This window comes from Echinococcus granulosus (assembly GCF_000524195.1).
Source record: "Echinococcus granulosus chromosome Unknown EG_S00041, whole genome shotgun sequence".
Lineage (NCBI taxonomy): Eukaryota > Metazoa > Platyhelminthes > Cestoda > Cyclophyllidea > Taeniidae > Echinococcus > Echinococcus granulosus.
In genome coordinates this window covers 80,006-101,208 of record NW_020170421.1, presented here as the reverse complement: position 1 = coordinate 101,208, position 21,203 = coordinate 80,006, and the positions used below count along the sequence as shown (strand labels likewise).

The 21,203-nt window shown below is 39.8% G+C and overlaps 2 protein-coding genes across 2 annotated transcripts in view; one reads left to right on the top strand and one right to left on the bottom strand. All coding sequences in view use genetic code 11, as the record gives it.

Annotated features, from left to right (window-relative positions):
- The window catches only part of EGR_05496 (hypothetical protein), a gene marked incomplete at both ends in the record, with an annotated part of 6,127 nt that extends 1,808 nt beyond the window's left edge, over nt 1-4,319 (bottom strand). Inside the window, 3 exons of the mRNA XM_024494745.1 lie at nt 51-586; nt 2,223-3,460; nt 4,096-4,319. Coding sequence (XP_024350793.1) covers nt 51-586; nt 2,223-3,460; nt 4,096-4,319 — 1,998 coding nt within the window. The remainder of the gene's footprint in view (nt 1-50; nt 587-2,222; nt 3,461-4,095) is intronic.
- Nucleotides 4,320-15,929: 11,610 nt separating this feature from the next.
- Nucleotides 15,930-16,778, top strand: EGR_05495 (hypothetical protein; the record flags this gene model as incomplete). Its single annotated transcript, XM_024494744.1, has 3 exons — nt 15,930-15,997; nt 16,126-16,249; nt 16,575-16,778. The coding sequence occupies 3 exons, from the start codon at nt 15,930-15,932 to the stop codon at nt 16,776-16,778; spliced, it is 396 nt and encodes a 131-aa protein (XP_024350792.1).
- Between the last annotated feature and the right edge of the window lie 4,425 nt (nt 16,779-21,203).

The window sequence follows — 21,203 nt, the reverse complement described above, 5'->3', positions numbered from 1 at the left end:
TCTGCCTCAACCTTCCCGTCCACCTTCATATGTGGCTTTGGCACTTTTACCTTAAAGGAGGGTATCTTCTCCTTTCCACCAACAACATTCCCGTCTACATCGGCGTGCGCATCTGCCACAGGCATGCCGACATCTTTTAGACCCTCCGCCGTCTTCACTTCTTCATTGGACACATCTTTTTTCTTTGCCATCGGCGCCTTTATTTCCTCATGTGGCGTTTTTACTTTGCTTTTTATTTTTATCTGTGGCATATTGAAGCCTTTCAATTTCTTTTGATGTTTTCGTACTTTTGCTGATCTGTTTTCACTTTGTTCTTCGTCTGCTTCTGCTTTACATTTTGTTGTTTCATTGTTTCTTTTCCTTTCTGCGCTTTCATTTCCTTCATATTTGCCATGTTCTTTTATTCGAAAGTCGAATTGTGGTGTCCTGATATCTTTTTCTTTTATTTCAATTACGTCTTTCTTGGTTATGTCTTCCCTTTGATCTTTTACCCTCTTTTCTCCTTGTCCTTCTTTTTCCATTTTATTTATTCCTGCTTTAGGAATCCCTTTGTTAAAGTCTAGTTTTTCGTCACCACTTCCTTTTTCTAAAATTGAATTTTTTTGCATGTGTTTACTAGTTCCTGCTGGGTTATGCACATTTACGTCAATTTTCAATTTTTGGTAAGAACTTATTGAAATTGTTTGTGCTCTTACTTTATTTGATGAATGCGTACTTCTTTGCCACTATTTCCCATACTTTTTTATTTTTGTGATTCTCATTTTTTTTTTCAAGTACCCACGATTTAATTGTTTCGAGTTGAAGCGATATTGGATGCATCGGATGCAATAAATTACTTTTAATTTACAAGTAATTGGACTTTAATTCTTTTTTTAAACCATTATTTAACAAATTGTTTATTTTTAAATTTGGGCAGTGGTGATTTGCTCACATCAATCCACAATGAAATTTATTTTACCTTTTCTAAAGTAGACTGAGTCTTTGTCAATACGGTATGCTCTACTTTTTATTGGGTGCTTTTCAAAATGCAGGTGTTGACTTAGGAAGTAAAATCAAATAATGCCAATTATTCAAATTTTTTGGTAAACAGGCATTTGTTCTTTTGCGGCAAAATGCAGTGGCTATAACTATTTTTTGTAATTTTGGCACGGTATCAGGATGAGTTTTACAGCACTGAACAAAAAATACTTACAGTTTAATTCTTGAAAACTCATTTTTTACACATTTTTACGATAAGCTAGTTGGGACAAAAGTGATAACTGAATTGTGAGAAATCAAAACGCCCAAGTTGCAAACTCATATATGCATATATCAGGCAATAACAATGCACTTTAAAACTAATAATAAGTTGTGAGATAAAGGCAAGAGTTACTTAAGTTTTGTAATTCACCTTCTTAGCCTACTTAAGCCGGAAGTAAAGCTGTTGTTTTAACTACTTGAAGCGATGATGAAGCCATAAACCTGGTTGTATCGATCAATTTAAAGTAGCACGCAGTTGTGTCCTATTACTACGGTCACGTGAACAAATTTTATAATAATTGCAATTTCGAAAAAAATGGCTGCTCTTTTCAAAAATGATATTAGAATTTTGCAGAAACGTATAACGTATTATCTTATAGATGTAAGTGTTAGGCATGATGAGGGCAAATAATTTGTACGTTAGCGTAGTTTACATCTAAAATAAGATGACCAGCATGTTTGACCGGTAGACGAACTGTTTTACCATCACTAAAGTATATTCAAAAGCTTCCCCAGTCAAATGCTGCTACGTAAGTTGACTGACTGCTGTTAATACAAATTAAAATTGGGATGGCAAGGGGAAACTTAATTTGTCAAATAATCGAGGCAAAAGAATTTAAGCAGTGGGATTTGTTGAAAAAGAACAAACATTAATTCTACAAATGTTATTTTGACTGAACAGATAGGGTTCCATGAATAAACCTGCTTTCACTTCAAAAACGTTTTCCATGAAATCAAATTTTTATTAGCCCATTCTGTGTCACCTTAGAGAAAGAGCAAGGTCTTATAACTGACAGAAAAACCCGAGGTGACAAATCAGTCAACTGTAATTTAGTTCAGTAGGAAAAGAATGCACCTAAGATAACAAGAGATAGTTTCGAGCAGGAGATAATTAGTTTTGATGTAAATGGATAAAAAATGATCAACTTTTTGACGCAAAAAAGAAACTCTAAAATATTGAAACATCTGAGAATAGAACTTACGTTTGACGTACTGTTCTGCTTTGGAATCTTTCTCCCCTCCTATGTCCATGTCTTCTTCAGCATCCTTATATTTCCGTCGAATTTTCTTATGGAATCGTTTGGTTTTGTCACTGAGATGAAGATGCGGTTGATACCAACTAGCCTCCATTGAGTCTGCACTCTCCTCAGCTGAGGTAGGGTCCTGAATTGCTACAGCTGCACTGGGTACCTCCATATCTTCCTCCTCCTCCTCCCCCCTCTTCCGTTTACCATGAGCTGTTTCCCGGAGGGCTTGGTTGACTGGTTTTGCCTCCATAGCAGCAGTACTTGTTGCTGCCGTAGTAGATTTTACAAGAATGACGCCTGCGGGTGCTGGCACGCTTGTGCCTAAGTCGACTGTTTGCTCAGCACACAATTGGTCGCTGGCACCATGTGCGTGTGGCGGCACTGGTTCAACACGGGTTTTCACGGGGTAATGAGAAGGGTGGAAGAGGAGTATGTGTTTTGTGCTTTTTCGTTTGGTTTTAAGGGGCCTGAGCTCCGTTTGGGTTTGTTGGTCACTTCGGGATGAGGGCGGAAAGGGAACTGTGGTCAGGGGTAGTGTTGGGGTTGAAATTGTAGCTCGGCTCATTATTAGGGGGGCAGCAGACTGGGCGGGTAGTAGAACGGACGCGTCTAGGGGGAAGTAGAAATCATCTGTGCTAATGGACGCATCCATAGTGGGGCGAAGTTTGATAGAAATTGTAGAGAGGACAGTTTTGCCCCTCTCCACCATCATCGCATCCTCCGACCGAGGTGTTGAAGTTGTGTACTCGGAATACATGTCTCGTACCACAGGTCGTATATTCTGCTTCTTCTTGGACGTTGTGGTGCTGCTTCTTGCTAGAGAGTGGGTCGCAGTGCTTCCCGGCGAGCTAGTCTCGAAGATACCAGAGTCCGAGTATCCGCTGTGGGTGGATCCGAACCGAAGAGAGGAAGTGCCGTGATGTCGACGCACACTGATACCTGTAGTGGTTGGACTTTCCATGAGAAGTTTATCCAAATCCGAGTCTCCCTCCTCATCTTCGGGTTTGCTGCTACTGGCGGTCGTTGCAGGCGTGATGGTAGACATCTTCTTCTCTTCTCGCTGCCGACGATCCAGAGAAGAAGATTCTGGTAACGGCTCAATGTCAGATATGCCCTTCGTGTCGAAAGTGTGTGGTAGAGCTGTTGAAGATGGTGGTATTACTACTGTAGTAGCAGTAGTTTGCGTCCCCGTACTGAAAATTGGCGAAGACGGCGGGGTATTTTCATGTGGATTTTGCTGCATCTTGGGCTTGCCTCTTTAGAGAAATTGCATCTATATTCACACAACGAAGTGGTAGAAAAGGAAGGGCACACTCGCACAAGCACACACAAGGGGGAATATTGTGTTTGTGGATGCAGGTGTATGTGTGTAAGAGAGGCGCGGCTTCAATGGATGCACGCGTTAGCGAAGCGCTAACACCTTCACGAATGAAAGTTGGAGTTCAGCTGTAGGCACGGGGCTATATGAAAGGCTTGCGTAGGCGTTCCCTGACATGCACGCAAGCACACACATCCGCACGCACGTACGCACGTGCAGTATATCCGGATTTCAATTCGTCAACTCGAGGTTGCAGCACCGGTCGGCGTACCTCGAAAACGCGGTCCTGAATCAGATTGCTGAGGTTTCGTTATGCCTCCTGGCGCAGCATGTCTGTCGGATGAGTTGAGGTGAGGTGATTGGTCCAGAGGAAGCCAATTGAAAGTTAAGAGGGAGGGTTTGCTGCGGCCTTGGGAGATATACACGCACACGCCCGTCTGGATTCGTGCTTCTGAACTTTGGTGGGGCAGACAGGCGGAGAGTGCCACCTCTGCGATCGCTAGGCTTTACATCACGTTGCTTGGCCGTGGCCACATCGGGTAGGCCACGTGCCTGCCCATGTGCTGCATTGTGTTTGTGCGCGTAGGTGGCTCTTGGCGTTCAGTTGCTCCTGGTACTCCACCCTCTGTTATCTTACTCGAAAGCAATCTCCCCCAGCTGCTTACACATGAAACTAGCGACTCAGTGGCTTCCCTTCTGTGGTACACAGGTTTTTTCAATGAATCAGTGGACATTTAGCACAGCAGTTCGATCACTTCATCATTTTACAAACTCATAGTATTGGGCGGAATTTCCTTGAAAATTTTCCGAAATAGTTAGCAGGAAAATCAAAAGCCGTTTAGGTATTTAGAAATTGACATGAAAAGGTTTTGTATAAAGAGAAATGAATTGGCACTTTGGAACAGGTTGGGGGCTGCTGACCGCATCACAGAGAGATTTTCAACTGATCGTTTAGCTAAGTCATTTGCAGGTATGAACATGTTCGAGAGCCGAATACGCCCGAATGAAATGGGCGGTGCCTGTTCACAATCAAGAGGCGTGCATTATCCATTTCTATGCGGCTTTTCATGATCAGTCCAGCAGGTAAGTTTCCAATGCGTTGACAAACAAATATCGGTTTGGTCGCACTGGTCTAGAGGCATCCCAATGTAAGCCTAAGGATAACTGAGTCCGATTCGGGGAAACAGGCTACACATACCTTCTCTGCTATCAGATTATTGGGCAAGTGAATGTTTTCAACCAATTTATAAATGAGTACCGTCGAATAGGATTGCTAGAATGACTGGCAATGCATGAACTTTATATTTATGGCCCTTGGAATACATGGCCGATGCGTATTTCCGAGACCAATGGTTCAGAAATTTTGATTACATTGGGTCTACAGCTGTTGCATGGGTGCCATTGTTCATTAGGAATTCATCAGCTGCTTCAAGCAAATGATAAAAAACTCTACAAAGAAAAGTATTGTAGTAGGAAGCACTTGGAAAGGGCTCAAAACGAATTAATGAATTAGTGTAATTAGAGTTTAAAAAAAAATGAAACCTGGTGATGGTTGGTAACACCTCATTTCAGACACCAATGCTTCGGCTTTGATTTAGTAGGCTGTCATGAAATTGGGTAGACAAAGGCCCCTTCCAACTTGGCATTAAGTTGTTTACCCAAAGATCAGTTGACACCCCAACTATGAAGACGTCACAGCGACAGAAGAATTTGAAGGTTTAGAAAGAGCCTGAATATTACAGACAGAAGGGGAGACAAAGCATTCGTCACGGGAGGAGTGGAGCATCAGATATGTCCTGGCAGTCAAGTCTGCTTGTTTTCTTTCACTCGTGTTTGAGTTAAGCCTCCTCACCATGATGAAACCAAATGAGACTTTCTTTCCCACTTCCTGATAAAGTGAGACTTTGCTTTCGAGAAGTTATGGGGTTAGATGTAAACGAAGTTGTTAAAAGGTTTGCAGATAGATTTATAAATGTTAATGGGTATTTAAAAGTACAAATTGGGTAACAACATTAACCGAGGAGATTTCTTTATCTACTTAAGAACGGCTTTTACATGACAATGAAAGGTTTCAAGACAATTGTGCACTTCGCAATCCACCTATAAGCATTGAAATAAAATAAAGAAGAATGTCTTTTAGCCTCAAGCTGATTTGGTGAAGAGTTGCATGCCCTCTGGCCTACCTACAAGTACTCCAATTTTGAATTGCAATTCTTTATCCCACCACTCCAATGAGAGAACCAAATATGACATAGTGAACACAAGTGGTTATGCCTCAACCGGAAAAGTCTTCATTTTTCAGATCCATTCAATTGATATTTTACGATGGGTGCAGCCGTTTATGTTATGCTGCAGAGTTGGAAATGTATTCCTTGAATGCAGTGCCACCTGAAGGTCAAAGCTACTGAAACTCAAATACTGGGGCACATTTATAAGGACGGTCTTGATACAGAGCGCTTGATATGCAGCCCTGTCATGTGAGCTACTGGTACTAACCTGACCTTCGTGTTGTGCCGCGACGAAAGACGAGATCTCTTACACCAATCTAATGGTTGAGCCAACTGCGTAAAACCCATAATGGGTGCCATGCATAATACTGGTGGCGCTAGTATCTCTCACTCTGCACCTGTGCAAATGGATATGCGTTTTGGTGGTTTACATTTACCTAATGGCTTCTTTTAGTTTGTCCATGCGTGTGTGTACCAGTTTCAAGCAAATTACATTCTGGCGAGGTCTGTCGGGTGTCTTAGCAGCAGTAGACACGCCGGCGATAGATGACACGGTTGGCACTACTTGCATAATTTTCTTTCATCTCTCGAATAATCAACCAACTCATCATTTAAAACAGGGTTTTGGGGTTTCAGTGGTAAATTTTAAATCCACTATGAACCTTACTTAGCAACAGTTTCGCAATACTTGACTCTACGCTTAAGAATACCTATTGACAAGTCCGCTCCACTAATAGCTGGTGCACTAGAATCTAACCTCCTCTCAGTGGTGAAATGTCACTTTGCTATAAACAAATGGTAATGCAACTCCGAGTTATTCCAATCTGTATGTAAAGAAGGCCCAGGTAGAATCACCTTTTGGGTGAGATGCATCAATCTCAAAGTCTAATTTGTTATCTACTTTGTTTTTTCAACCCATAGAACTAGGTTAAAAAATAATGACTCACAAATGTCAAAAGAGAGCCTATGCACAAAATATGCGTCATGTTTGTGGACAAGTGCTACATTTATCCCGACTTTACAATAGACCCTAAAACTCACATACACTACTCACATGAAAGAGAGCTCTTTGTAACCTACGAAAAAGTTAAAAGCCTTTAACGGAGCCCTTAAATTAATAGTCTCATTACTTGAACCCTGGTGGCAGACGTCCATTCTGATAGCCTAAAGGTGTGCGCTGTGATTAACCTTAAGGTCAGCAGGCTAAGCGGTTGACCAGCGCCTCGTGACCCTGCTTTTCTAATGTTAGCGTAAATGGGACTTTCCCAATTCCCCATTTTACCAAGTCTGCATCTCATTCTCACAATCACCGGGCTGTGGATAGGTCTTGTAAGCGCTGTCAAATCATGCGTTGCAATGCCAAAGGAGGGTAGTGATTCGTTTTTCTAATTGCCAAGGTGAGTTCACGGCTATTGCAAGTTGATATGAGAGCGCACTCTCATTGGCTAACAGGCCTGTGTGTGTGCTGTTTACGCCTCTCTGACGTGTGTGCAACTTAAGGTATGTGTGTGTGTGCTGAATTGACATTGGGGGCCTAGTGATAGCATCATTTTAAAAAGTAACAGCAAACTATGGAAATTTATACCACTCTTGCTTGTTGGTTAACTTAAGAACTAGACAAATGACCCCCATTTGCAAGCCTGACCGAATGATGGCACCAGCAACGATAGCAAAACCTAATGCACTTATATGATGCCTTGGTTGAAACCTACTTTCATCTTCATCTCCAGTTACATCTATAGCAGCCTTCTCAAGTCAAGTCCAACAGATGCTCACCTAAAATCGCACTAAGATAGTAAAATATGGCTAGCCGAAGGGTACTCCCCAACCTGGTGGCCTACTGTTCTACTGTGGTTAATTATTTAATACTTCATTTTGGAGTCAAGGCAACTTAAGGCTCGGCGATTGCACTTCTGCTGAGCGGCATGGCCTCTGGACCGTGCCAGTGGCCCCGGTTCTTCTCTACTTCTGCAGTACACATACTGCCCAAGGATTATGTCTTCTTTGGCTTTCAGGGAAGTCTCGTGACGGTGCAATTTACTTTGCCGTTAAAATGGATGGTTATAGGAAGAATATGAGATATAAATGCAATGTCTCAGCCTTCATCCAAATCTTTAGGGGAAACGGCAGACTCGTTTAGAATTTGGGTAAAAAACCATCATCTTTACCTTGAAAACCAAAAATTAATGAAATGAAAGCACTTAGGTTTATCTAAACGGGCCCAAGACAAACAAAACTTAGGTAAACCTGCAGCGAGTTTTATGATTTGTCGCCCAAGACTGAGACATACATCCGTTGATGAATCGTTTTCATTTACTGATCTATCAGTTCGTTTCGTTTCTGAACCCTTTTGCAGGATCAGCACAGAAAGATGATATAGGAAAAGGATTTATGTAATCTACAATCACAATGGACAGCAGTTTAAGGCGGTACTCGTACCAGCATTAAATACTTCGTAGTGAAAAAAATATACATTTTTGGAGGTGCCATTTGCGCTTTCAGCTACTGATAACTTGCCATATTTGTCTTCATGTCAGTCCTCTGTCTACTTTTCGCCTCTTTAATTTAACCCATAAACCCAGGTACTTTATGTTCTGGGGACTGGCTCCGGTCCGCTTTTCTCTAGGAAAAGTAACGTTGGTGTCACCACCCCTTTGGTTTAAACCACATCCATAGTGGACGAAACACGTTGGAAATAACTGTACCAATGTAATCTGCAAATAATCAAATCTCATTTAGAACTGGAGGTTAATTAGTGACGTATTGTTGAAATTCCAGTCCAAACACCGATCTTGATTTATCAGGAGGTTTGTGTTTCATCTCTCCTGGGAGTGACGTGGCACATAAAATTCCCATTGCTTCAAAGTCACTATAATTAAAGGGCATATAAAAGGTACTCTCCTACCACATACTACAATCTGGAATTAGTCTGTTTCTAGGCCTTTCCAAGCTGCTAAATAAGCAAATCGAAGGTGAGACAATATTTTGTCACGCATCACAATCAAATCTCCTTCTCGTCAAATAATATCAACAAGTGTCAGAAGCAGGAAGTGCTGAATGTCTCCTATCATGGCAAATGGTAACACTCCTCTTCCCAGTCATGTTCTCACTTCCTCTTTCTCACAAGTCTACGCCATGACCGCGAAAATATGATGACATGCACTCAATCACACCCAAGCTGTCTATCCGTGTCTCTGCCTTCAACATCATGGTTTAGAGGAGGGATTAATAGAGGTTAGATGTACACAGGTAGTTCGATGGCTAACGAGGCTGTACTTTTATGGTAGCACACACATGCTTTCAATGTGTGTGGGTAGGCGTGTTTGCATTGCCGTTGGCGAGCGTACCGAGCGTACACACAGCCATGCACACATGTACCAAATGTGTGTACTTTCGCAATCGTTCCCTTTAATCTCAAGTAAAAATCGCATGAAACGTGGTGCCCCATTCGCATGCACCTCCGAGTGCAGTGTGTACGACGTGAACTTCACCTGTATTAAGGCCGTTTCCCCTATTCCCCTAAGGCCACCTTCCAAATGAGTCAATGATGACCTTCATACAAGGCTCAGGGTTCACATTTTCGCTAGCTTGAATATTTTGTAAAACAACTTACCCAAACTGCCACAAAAGAGTTTTTTTCTATTATCGTAGGCTAAAACAACCACTTTCTATATAAACCCGAAGCTACAGATAAGGAACCTGTGTTTCTCATCAGATTTCAGCTAAGCGCAGATGTTTGTGTGATTTCTTAGGATAATCTTGATCCAAGAAGACGTAAACTTTGTAGTTCTGAGCAGCAGTTGATTTAATAAAACAAAAATTAATGACTACTTCCGACATGTTAGAAAATTAAAGTACTCTGGGTGTGGTGGTCGATATCCGTCCATCACCCTGGTGGCGAATGCGCCAATGGCCGGCCTAACCGCTAAATGGTTAGGCTTATAAAATTTCTTGACATTCTACATTTGTACATTCTCTTCACTTTGATATTCTCTCCTCACTATTTCTACAAATTCTGGCAAAATATTTTGACTAGACATAAATGAAATTGGCCAAAGTTCCTGAACGTGCTTATTAAATTTTTCCTGTCCATTCTAAAGAAGATATTTCCTTTAGAACTGTCACTAAGTAATTAAATAAATAACAGCATTCTTTCCTTATACCTAAGGCATGCCTACCCGGTAGTCGATTACGGAAACTCGAAAAATGGTAATGTTAATACGAAGGGACTAGCCCTGAAAAAATTCATCCGGTGTTTGCAAGCTCAGTTGGACCATCAGATGTAAATTTCCGGTTCTAAAATAATGGCACGACCTTCCTATATATTTATTTTTTGTTCCCTAATGCAGTCACTGCCAACTTGCTTTTGCAATGATTTCAATATGGCACAAGATGTCAATAATCTCTTACCGGTTAGGTGAAGTAAACAGTTTTACGAACTGACATATTTTGTTGTTCTAAACTCTGTCCTTCTACTTGTGGTGGGATTTGTTGCAATCAGCAACCATAAGTTTACCAAGAATGCATTTTTCTTTTTTTATGTCACTGAATTCTAATAGTAAAATCATCGCGTCACGCATACGTGACGATGGTGGCCAACGCATCTATGTGATATTAACACAGCTAGAAAATGCTTTCTAGCACTCGAATTTGACTTCAGATCTAACTCTAAAAAGGAATGCGGTTTTGAGAGCAATTATGCGGATGACTCTGTCTCTGTGCCCAGGAATGTGGGCTGAGTTGGTGGACTTTGAACAGTGGGAAAGTGAGTCAGCTATATTCATACTATCAGAGGTTACCGAAGTCACCTGACACAAAACTTAACCACTCAATTACACATATATGGGTAAAAGTTATGAATAATTTAAAACACATTTAATCAATCGCTTTCATTCTTAATCCACATGATTCCATTTTATTCTGACTCAAAAAATTGTAGTCATGGTATGTACGCCTTTGTGTATTAAAACCGTGGCCTAACTGTCGTACGTGTGCCAATTAGTGAGTCAGTCCAGATGCCACAAATCACGATGGCAGATGTCAGCTTCGGTGTGTGTGTGTGAATAAAAAAGGGTGTGGTGATGAAGTTGTTTGTTAACGAAAGCGTAATACCCACCTCAGATATCCACACAGACTTCAGACATAATACGGTAATTAAGGCCTCAGCCGTTGCTGAAGTGCCCGGGTGCGGTAGCCAAGGCAGTCAGACGTATAATCGGCCATTAACTTGAACAGAAGACGGATCTCGTCATAGAATCAATGAACATAATTATGCAAAAGATTTAAGAACATTGAAAAGCTAGTGCATGATAGATACCATATTATAAGCAGCCTTAAGAGAGTTCAGCTAGACCTACAAACCTTTTTGTACTAAACCTGTCCAATTACTAGCCAAAAATACCGATATGTGTAGCAAGGGACTGTATCAAGCAATCGCCTACATTTTCGATCCTTCAAATTGGATCATTCCTTCTGAGTTTTGGAAACGCGAAAATCCCGGGCTCATTTGAGCTGCCACAAATCTCTACGAGTTGCACGATTTAACTCCCATTCATCATTCGTTTGTATTTCACACTACACCTTCATCCTACAATCACCGTAGCAGTAACTCGAGTTCTAGCGTGTTGCATCTTGGTTCTCAAATTTCGCATGTGACAACTACGTAGCAAACACTACCACACCTGGTGGCCTGTCAAACGTCCAATCACCCAGACTTTTTATGCCACTGTCACCTTGTTGTCACTCTCGAGCACTCGTACAAGGCTTGCTGAAAATTGGGCTGGTGGACCACTCAATCAATTTACCTAGGCTGCAAAACAGGCCCATTTAAAGAAAGCTGTCATAATTTCGAAGTATAAAAATAAGTTGTGTTTCAATTTATCCACAGCACATGATATAATCTGCTGTACTTCACGTAGACGGTTTTGTTTTAAAAATAAGGCAAAAATTTATGTAAAAATTACCGAAGGCCTGTTTTTACCTCAATCCCCGGAATTGGGTATGTGAGGGATTAAAAGTTATATTTGAATGTAAAGCTTATACATGGAGTGATAACTTCTCTGCTCATATAAAAAAGTGAAGCAAACTCAAATTAGCCTATGCTATTAAAGAAATTTTGCTTGAATATCGAGATTTATTGGACACCTAATCTGAGTATAGCGTCACAAATGTGTGACGCACATACTAGTTGCATCTCAAGCTAAGTATCAGGATTTTAACCACTAAAAAGATGCAGAATATGCTTGATCTAAGGATGTGTACATCTTGTAGTCATGAATAGCATAGCTTAAGGAAGAAAATATCTTTTGTGATTTAAGTTACTCTAGTTTCTTCCGATACCGTAGCAAGGCATTTATTAACTGGCACAGCACATCTTTCTTACCGCAATCTCTCTATTGCCTGGTTATCCCTCTTTTCAAAAAGTATTTTCTTCCCAGCTTGACAAGTGGGTGTGCTTTCTTTGCGAAAAAATACGACTTCCTCGTGAAAACAATGAACAGTGATTTGCATTTTGCAGAAGGCAGCTATAAATCTCTAGCTAGGCAGAGTGAGATGTGTTGGCATTTAGACAGCAGTCGAAAGCGGTGTAAATCACTTACGCTAGATCAGAAGGAAAACAGGGCCTAGCAGTGTGTTATAAAACTGTATTCCTAAAATCCGTGGACTTTTACTGACAATAAGTAGTGCTGAATAGGTCTTTATCAGTAAAAGAATTCATTATTTCCCCTCAAGTAAAAATGTGGAAAATTGTGTAAAAAATGTGATGCTTATCATATAATTCAGATTAGAAACATCCCATGTCTGATATTAACTAGAGACACTTCGGTACCAATACTGGTGTCATGTTTGCCTTCTTTACATCCTCACGCGTCAGAGACTCTTTAAAATATTAGTAGCGAGATTGTTTGATGTGAGGTTTATAAAGAGTGTATTCCACTTGAAATACATAAAAAGTAGATTCATTAAATGATTATAAGTTAGCCTGATTAATCTCGCAGTGCAATTAAATTTGGCCTCTTGTAAATTTTGCTGAGGTCAACCCTCAAAGTCACCCTCTGTATGACCGATTTAAAGGAATTCAATTAGGATGGTCATCTCCCAAAGCCCTACAAATTACGCATTTTTCAGGGTTCAAATGGATAGAACGGTCTCGTCTTGGCTACCAGGAGTGAGTTGAGCACTAGTCTGTGAAGTGATATTTTGTTTGTTGCATCTAGATTTTTAATAAATCCTAGCTCTCCTTCCCCGTGTGCGCATTCTGAAGGCACCTGCGAGTCTCGTGAGACCGCGTGACTGTAAAGTCAACTCTGCCATTTGGCGCAGTAAATTGATCAAATCCCGTGTAACTGAGCTTAGTCACCTTGCCTTTTAATGGCTTTAGGTTTAAGCAAACCCCTCGGTTGGTGTCGCTTACTCATGGTGGTGGATTTGGTTCTTACACGCACGTTCACGTGCACGCGCACACAGTCGACTACGGTGGAACAAGACGACGGTGAGTCATTGTTGAACAACAGCTTAACCGCAGTAGATCTCCTGATATCTCTTAAATAGAGGTTAGCAGCAATAACTATGTTCTTGATGAATCATCAAGCAGCCTACAGTCAAAATATGCTCTTGTGTCACAAGCACTGACACTAATCGCACCTCGAATGTTTCCTTTTGATTCCATCAAGCAATTGACAAATTTCCAAGAAAATTTTGCCTTCTATATGCCTTTTTCTCTTTACTCTTTCTTTTGAGTAATAACACACACATTTTTTGCTAGTATAAAACTGTTTTTGCAATGTGAACAATAAAGAAGGATTTACACGTGAAAGATGTAAACATGAAGCTCTTTCGTTTCACCAGTAATGCAAAATACACGCATAGCTATTGAGTATGAGCGATACAGATCTCCATCAACTGGTTTATAGCTAAAAATGGTCAATCTCAAAGCATCTGAAGTCACAAGAAAGCTGTTGAGAAGGTGAAATCACTCGACTCTCTGTGTTGGAACCCACTTTGGAGGATTCCTTTTCATGAAGTGATTAAGTGTCCAATTTAAGTTTGGACGATAGGGGCGAAGATTTCTCCCTGTAATGGTAAAACAGTGGAAAACATCTAACTAAATATCTACCCTTTTGCAATAAAGCAACGAAATTTACCATCTGCCACACATTTTTTTAAAATGGAGAAATATTCGAGCACGCTTCATTACGCTTTGGCTGTCTCCAATAGCACTTTATAATATGTATACAACAAATTCATTTCTGATTCCTTATCCAAAAATGGCCTGATAAAGTGCAGTGATATTTTAATAAACAGTACGTTTCCATGAAATGCAGAAAAGTGAATTTGCTTAACTAGGCGAATGCACACATTCAGGGTTGTAACTACGAGTTGGCTTCAATTGCAAGCGGGTACTTGATCATCTTAAAAGCCCATTTTTGGACTGTTAAGGCTCATTCAGACCACACAATTCGTTGTCATTGTGGTGACAAGTGGCCACTTAAGACAGAAACCTTATTTTAAATTACGACCCTGAATTTGCGAGTCCTCGTCGCTTAAATCTTTGGAGTTAGGCTGTTTAACTGTGATTAATGACCTCCGTCCAGTCCATACTGTTTTTCTGTGATGCAATGAAATAAACTTCAACTAAAAATGTGATTAATGCCAACGATAAAGAGAAGCACAAAGGTTATTCTGCCTGCCCTCTTAACGGCACTTAGGACTCAAAGATCCGCTGTAAAATGTAATTTCATTACGCCACAAGCTTAAGCTTTGGGAGAAGTGGAAGGTAGGATGTTAAAGTAAGATGATTTTTATGTGTGAGAAAGTTCTCACCATGACTAAAAACACCAGTTTTCTCATTTAAGGAAACAAACACAAGTGAGTGATATATCAGGTTTGGCGATTGTCAGACCCGTTTACTTAAGTTGTTGGGTTATTTCAAACATGTAAATTAATATTCAACCCATTTTAAATCACACAATTTTAATAAAACTAATTATACGGCCTTATTATATTACGTTTTTCACTGGGTCTACGAATAATCTCACCACCGCAGTCCAATTTGCATAGTACTACTTATTTACTAATAAGCGACTCAGGAGGGCATTCTTAATTCGAAAAGATTTCGCTATGATAGCACACCTCAAAGTTTATTCAACCCCTTGAAATAGGTTTTATCATAAATAGACAATGGTTTGTACACATCGTCACGACACTATGACCCACGATTTCCTTACAAATGACTTAACTACTGGCAATAAAGGTTACTCTCAGCGTTACTGGGGTATTCGTGGGAAAAATGGACCAAGATCACCATACACTACCTGTTTTGGGCATTCATTAATCAAAGTAAAAAAAATGAAATTGTACATAAATGAGGAGTTACTCTTATTTTTCCAGCACCTACAGAGATATCTTGGATGGTTATGCAATGATTAAGAAATTTGATTGACACAGGGAGGCATAATTGCCAATTTTCTTGACACTAAGATAGGCTTAAGCAACCAGAATGGATTCTATAATTGATAGGCGTTGTGGATTGTACAACGTTTAGCTGTTATTGCCTCCTGTTGTTTTTTTTCCAACCTCAAGCATGTACACACTTTCTGACAGTGTTCTAACGCTCTCTCAAAGACAAGGTAGGCCTTTGTTCGTTCATTGACTGGATTATCAAATTTCTTTTACCGCATTGCGTGAACCTCCATCCCACAAACCTCTTTAGGTCGAGAGCTGATTGGTGAATCCACGGGACGCACACAATGGATTTGTACGTGACCGACTGTGCATTCGCAGCTGTCCAGACGGAGGCTGCTGGAGGGGGGCACGTGAATCTCGTGCGAGGGGCCGTTTTAGCCTTGCAAAAAGCAGCGCACAGCACAGACAATACACTCAGACCGTTTGAAAAGAATTGTTTCCAAAAGCAAATATTACAGTGCTTAAAGGGTTTAGCCTAACAAACGTCTTGGTGGTGAGATGAAAACTCACGCCATTTACCACGCGTTTCATTCAACGCTGAATCAGTTAGTGCCACTATTTTCTAGTGCTATGGTAAGTTTGCATCAAACTTTGCTCTGAGGATATCTTAAATCCACTTTGCTTTACGGTTCCTTACAAAATCACTAAAAAATGATTGTTACGTTTATTTATGCGGAAACAAACGACACTATTGGCTTAAGTAATTATATTTTTGGGAGGTTTGTTGTAAAAACCTTAAGCCTTAAACTCGAAAGATTTTCTACTGAAGACGCTCGAATCGCAAGCTTTCGATTCACTGCTTTATAAACTCACTTTACCGAGTAAACTTGGCAAGTTGTATTAAAAGGCAGGCAGATATAATAATTACAGAATTTTATCATTTAATTTATAAACATACAATAGCAAAGGAATTGGGTGAGTGGCTTACTTATGTTGTAATACATTACCTGTTTATCTCATTCGAGGATTTGGTAATGGAACACTTAAAGTTCCACCATCACACTTCCACTGAACTGCCCGTCCTCTGAGCCATGTTAGTAGCCCCAAGCTCTTCCGTAGGTCAGTAATACATATTCTGCCCGAGTATTAACTCTTCTTTCATTTTCAGGGGAGTCTTGGGGCGCTACATGTGTTTCCACTTCATCTCAGCCATTCCCATCGTACGCTAGGTATATTAAAACACTGTATCAGCTTCCAGACTGGTGCTTTGTACAGCTTGAATAAATATTGGGGCCGAAACACGAGTTAAGCAAGTAATGTGGTCAACCAAAGACTTCTACTTTTTGTTTTTGAAAGGCTGGATGGCTATCTTATCTATTTTGTTACAAAAACCACTTTCCGCCAGCTTCCCATTTACGGATCTGTTACCGTCTCAACAACTCACACATCGGTAAAATTATAAATCACACCCTGTCTTGGGGTCTTGAATTAGAGACACATTTTTCGTTTTTCTCTACACCTAATGCTGAATTTTGGTGTGAAATATGCCAGCTGAAGTAGCTAGAGGCGTAGGCAATGTGTACATGGAGGAAAATTTAAGCTCAATCTAGAAGCGATGGGTAACAGAGGAAATGAAGGTACTTTGAGTACTTACCTACCTAAAATTTGAAAGAAAATTTGAAAACAAGCCAGAAATACAAAAACACTTTTTGTTAATCATTAGAATCAGTGTTTGCAAAAGTCTGTGAAGTAACAGGCAGATACTAAAACCGAAATTCATCCGCAAATTGTCCTGTTGGCTTTACTTGACTTGAAGTGAGCACTACGATTAATAGAAAAAACAAATACAATGAAACTGCTACAGTAAATAGCCAAATAACATCACACTAGAATATCCCAGAACTCGAATTCCATGTGAGGCTCTCCAAACAACTCAGTCATTTATTTTGGGAGCTTCTTAAATTATTTAACTAATCACTTGCTGATTTCGAACACTTGCACTTAACGGCCAAAGTTGTTTTTTATGACCATAAGGCTTCTCCTTCAAATCTGTATTGTTGAAACTAATTGTTTAAAAGTAGTATCTGCGAGACAAGTGAGAGTAGGTTAACAAACTTGCTTCTCGCTGTTTTATCATAGGAAAATGTTAAATGAATATGCATAAAAGCAACTTTACTGAAAAAGAAAGTTTGAAGGCGGACACATCTACGAAACAGAGGTATGATAAAAGGAAAACAAAGTCCAATTTTACTCTCAGAGGGTTAACGTGACTGCCAAATGTCATTTGAAAGCTCCTTTTTGACAAAGTTGTAGACGGAGAACAAATCACATTGCTGCAGCATAAAATCTTCCGCTTTTTTAGTGTAATGACATTATCTAAAGTACGGCAAGAGGAGCAAGCGTTGGACTTTTATTTGAGCCAAGCACTTACTTCAGAGCAAAGAATATAGTCTAACTTTTCGTTGACTCTTTTAGTGATTGCTGCAGTACTCCATGTTCGACTACTATCCCCTTGTACGATGTGCTTTTAGATGGAAAGAAGATCATAAATATATAAAAAAATTTAGCTTTGTGTTACACCCGGGAAGCAAAAACAAAAGCGCCTTCTTCCTCCTACCTCCAAAATGTCAGGGTATCCTTCTTCATGCCATTGGTAATGCTTCTTCAATTAGAAAGTGATAAGTTGCTAAATCCCCAAAGAAGGTGTGCCAGTGATACTCTGACTCCGCTGCAGAATCACAAATAGAACTAGAACTTACAGCTTTTTATCAAAGAATCCAATTTCAAAAGTCTAAAATGTTAACGTTTATATTGTTTTGCTTTGAGGAAAATTACTGCAGCCTTGTTTAAGCAATACGTTTACTCGTTATTTTTGATTTACAATGTTGATTTGAGGTTAAACTAGAGGACATTGTCTATTCGAACATTTTGAGAAGTGCCCAAAATTTTGAGTGATTTTGAGAATATCGAGATAGATCCTCAGACTAAATTTTCGGCGCCCGAAATTACGAGGAGCTCACTACTAAACACTTCATAATGAAATGCATATGCGCATAAAAAAGCTGCGAGTATCGACTATGAGCATCCAGCCATTGGTTGATTGGCCAATTCATTTCAGCAATGGTGAAATTTTCGTAATTTTTACACCATTTGCCTCATTTACCATAATTTAATTCGTTAAAGCTGTGTGTCACCTCTAAAACTGTCTACATTTCCACTGCAGACGCATCAAATTTAAGCTCATTTGAATGTTTTACAGTCTGGGCAAACGTTTGTTGACCGGGAGAGGAACTGCCAACACATCTTAACCGCAGTGACCCTCTAAAGTGCAGACGCCCTCATTTTAGATCTTTAATGAACTACTGCCTCTGAATACTTATTGCCAACTTGATTGCTTGCCTTACTCCCTTTCCCCCCCCCCCCCCTACCTACTTCATGATCATCTCCACCTCAATCGTGTTGGCATCTGCAAGTCTTGGTAATGCCTCTCTTCTTGACTAGATTGACATATGTTTGTGCAGAAGCAATTATAAAAAGTGACACCGTTTTTCTGGAGTCAAAACTTTATCCAATTTGCTGAATTCTAAGCTGCTAAATGTACTACTTCTATGTCAGGAGGAGTAGCATGTCGGAAAAGGTAGCCTAATAATCTATTTTGGGAATAAAAGGAACAAATTTGAAGTCTGTCTCTGCATCCACGTTGGTTTTTTTGCAAAACATAAGTCTCACCACTTTAAAATGTCATTTTTACCCACAGATAAAGCAAAACCCTTTTTCTAAATTTGAACAGAAAATACTCATAACATGGTTGATACTTTGATAGCTTAAAGGTTAAACAGGCCTTGAAAAATATGTCGCTGACTTTTACCAGTACAATAGTGCAATTTAATTGCAAAGTCCACAAAGAATCACTCCTACACTGTGCTATCAGCAGCAGCAGAAAGAAGTGATACTTTGGACTTAATGTCAGACCTGCAGGCAATTGGAAGAAGAATAGACACGCTTCGAGTTTGCAAGTACTGGCAAACATGGCAAAGATTGTCAGAACTTACTACACCTACCAAAAGCCTATCACATTCTCACAAAGTAAAGTTAAATGACTTGATCTTCATACATTAGGCCCAAATAAAGAGTGTCTGAGTATTTGTATCGAATAGAGCATAGTGTTCATAATTTTACTGCCAAGTCAGTGCTTAATGAATGAATTTCTACTAAATACTAGTACATTATTATTTCAGTATCGCCAAAATGACTCATTATTGACAGATTGCATGATTTTAAATGTTTAGTAACCAAAAAACACGACCACAGGTCATGCAATGCAACTGCGTTAATGGTTTAACTAAAATATAGAAAATAAATTAACTTATTTTTAATGACAGCACTGGGTTTCATCGTTTTGTGGATGCTAGAGTCCCTCTTGTCTCCAAACCTGCCCGAACTGCACTTTAGAATGTTCCTTTAACATTAGCCTTTCTTCTGGTGGAGCTTAGTCTACTGTAACGTGACCTTCGAACCCGATGACAGCCAATGGGATGTGGCCTTTATAATGTGGTTGTTTCTATGTGTTGGTGATTTGTGACTCACTATTTGTCACCAGATCGAAAACGTGGGAGTTTTGATCTACTTGGAACACTTTTATGCAATGATAAAACCTTCACGTGGTGACCACTTTTAATGTGGCGTTCATTCCTTTTATTGCCACCTTTGCAACTTTCATGGGGCATTCTTTTTAGCCTTATATTAATTTTCTACTGTTTGCTGTTCATTGTGTTATAAGGTTGAATCAGGTAAAATCTGAGTAACTTTTTAACGTGTCCTACTGTAATACACGTGAATTCGACTGCACCTTTGAGGTGGCAAGGTACCAAATTCGACGAGCTCGGTGACTGAGACAAAACCAGCGGTCTTAAAAGCGGTTACAAATTTCAATTCTCCAAGGGAACATTGGTTACCTACATAGCTATCTTTTCAAATAAGGCATTATATCCTTGACGAACCAATGTATTTGAAACCGGAGACAGATGCGTGAAACGTCAAAAGACCTGCATTAGTACAATTATGCTAGCGGGACAAGTGACACATTATAAAAGCTTATTTGGTAGTTTTAAGAATCCATTTGGTTTAGTTAAATTGAGCAAAGGGATTCTAAAAAGTTATCTGAAGAAAGCTACATTACTTAACTGATACTTTGGAAATTATTGACAATGCTTGTTTCTGGCAAAAAACCCACAGTCATCAAATGCAACTTTTCTGTTCAGAGGCTTCCATCCACTGTATTTACAAAGGAGATGGAACATACCTTGTAGTTTAATTCCATAAAGACAACATAGAGATAATCCAGAACGTTGTTACAGGTTAAAAAATAACAAGTAAATAAAATCGACTTATCAATTCAAATATTTTTGGTTAAAATGTTTGAAAATGGAGTAAACTCGAATTAATTTAGGAATAATTGAAAGTAGAACCACGACCATATATGTATAATAAACCCTTTTTGAAGTGGAGGCAAAACGACTTCAGAAATTTTAATGTGCGTAACATCTACGGAGAATATAAAGCTACAAGGTAGATGCTCTTGTTCCGACTTGAAATGTCAACGTGGAGGAGCAAGATAAAGGGGGTCGTAAGCCCTCCACTATTTAGATCAAAATGTCAAAACAAAAAGTCACCTTGGCACTCGCTATATGGATCAGCCATGTGACCCACATTTTTTTGCTTTGGTGGAATGAGGTGATGACACTTACCTCCATTTTGGGCAAATACATAACATTCAAATGACTAAAAGTCGCACACAATACTCAGATCTTGCCAAATCACCCCCTTTAAGTCGACAATGTATTTAAGGTAGTTCTTTATTTGTCTTATATCCCTCTTCCATAATTGCATGCATTCTTTCAGCTGTTGAAATATCCATTTGGATAGATAAGGCGTGGGATATCTCCCTTCCGCATTTTTGCCTACACTAAACTGTCACTTTTAGCC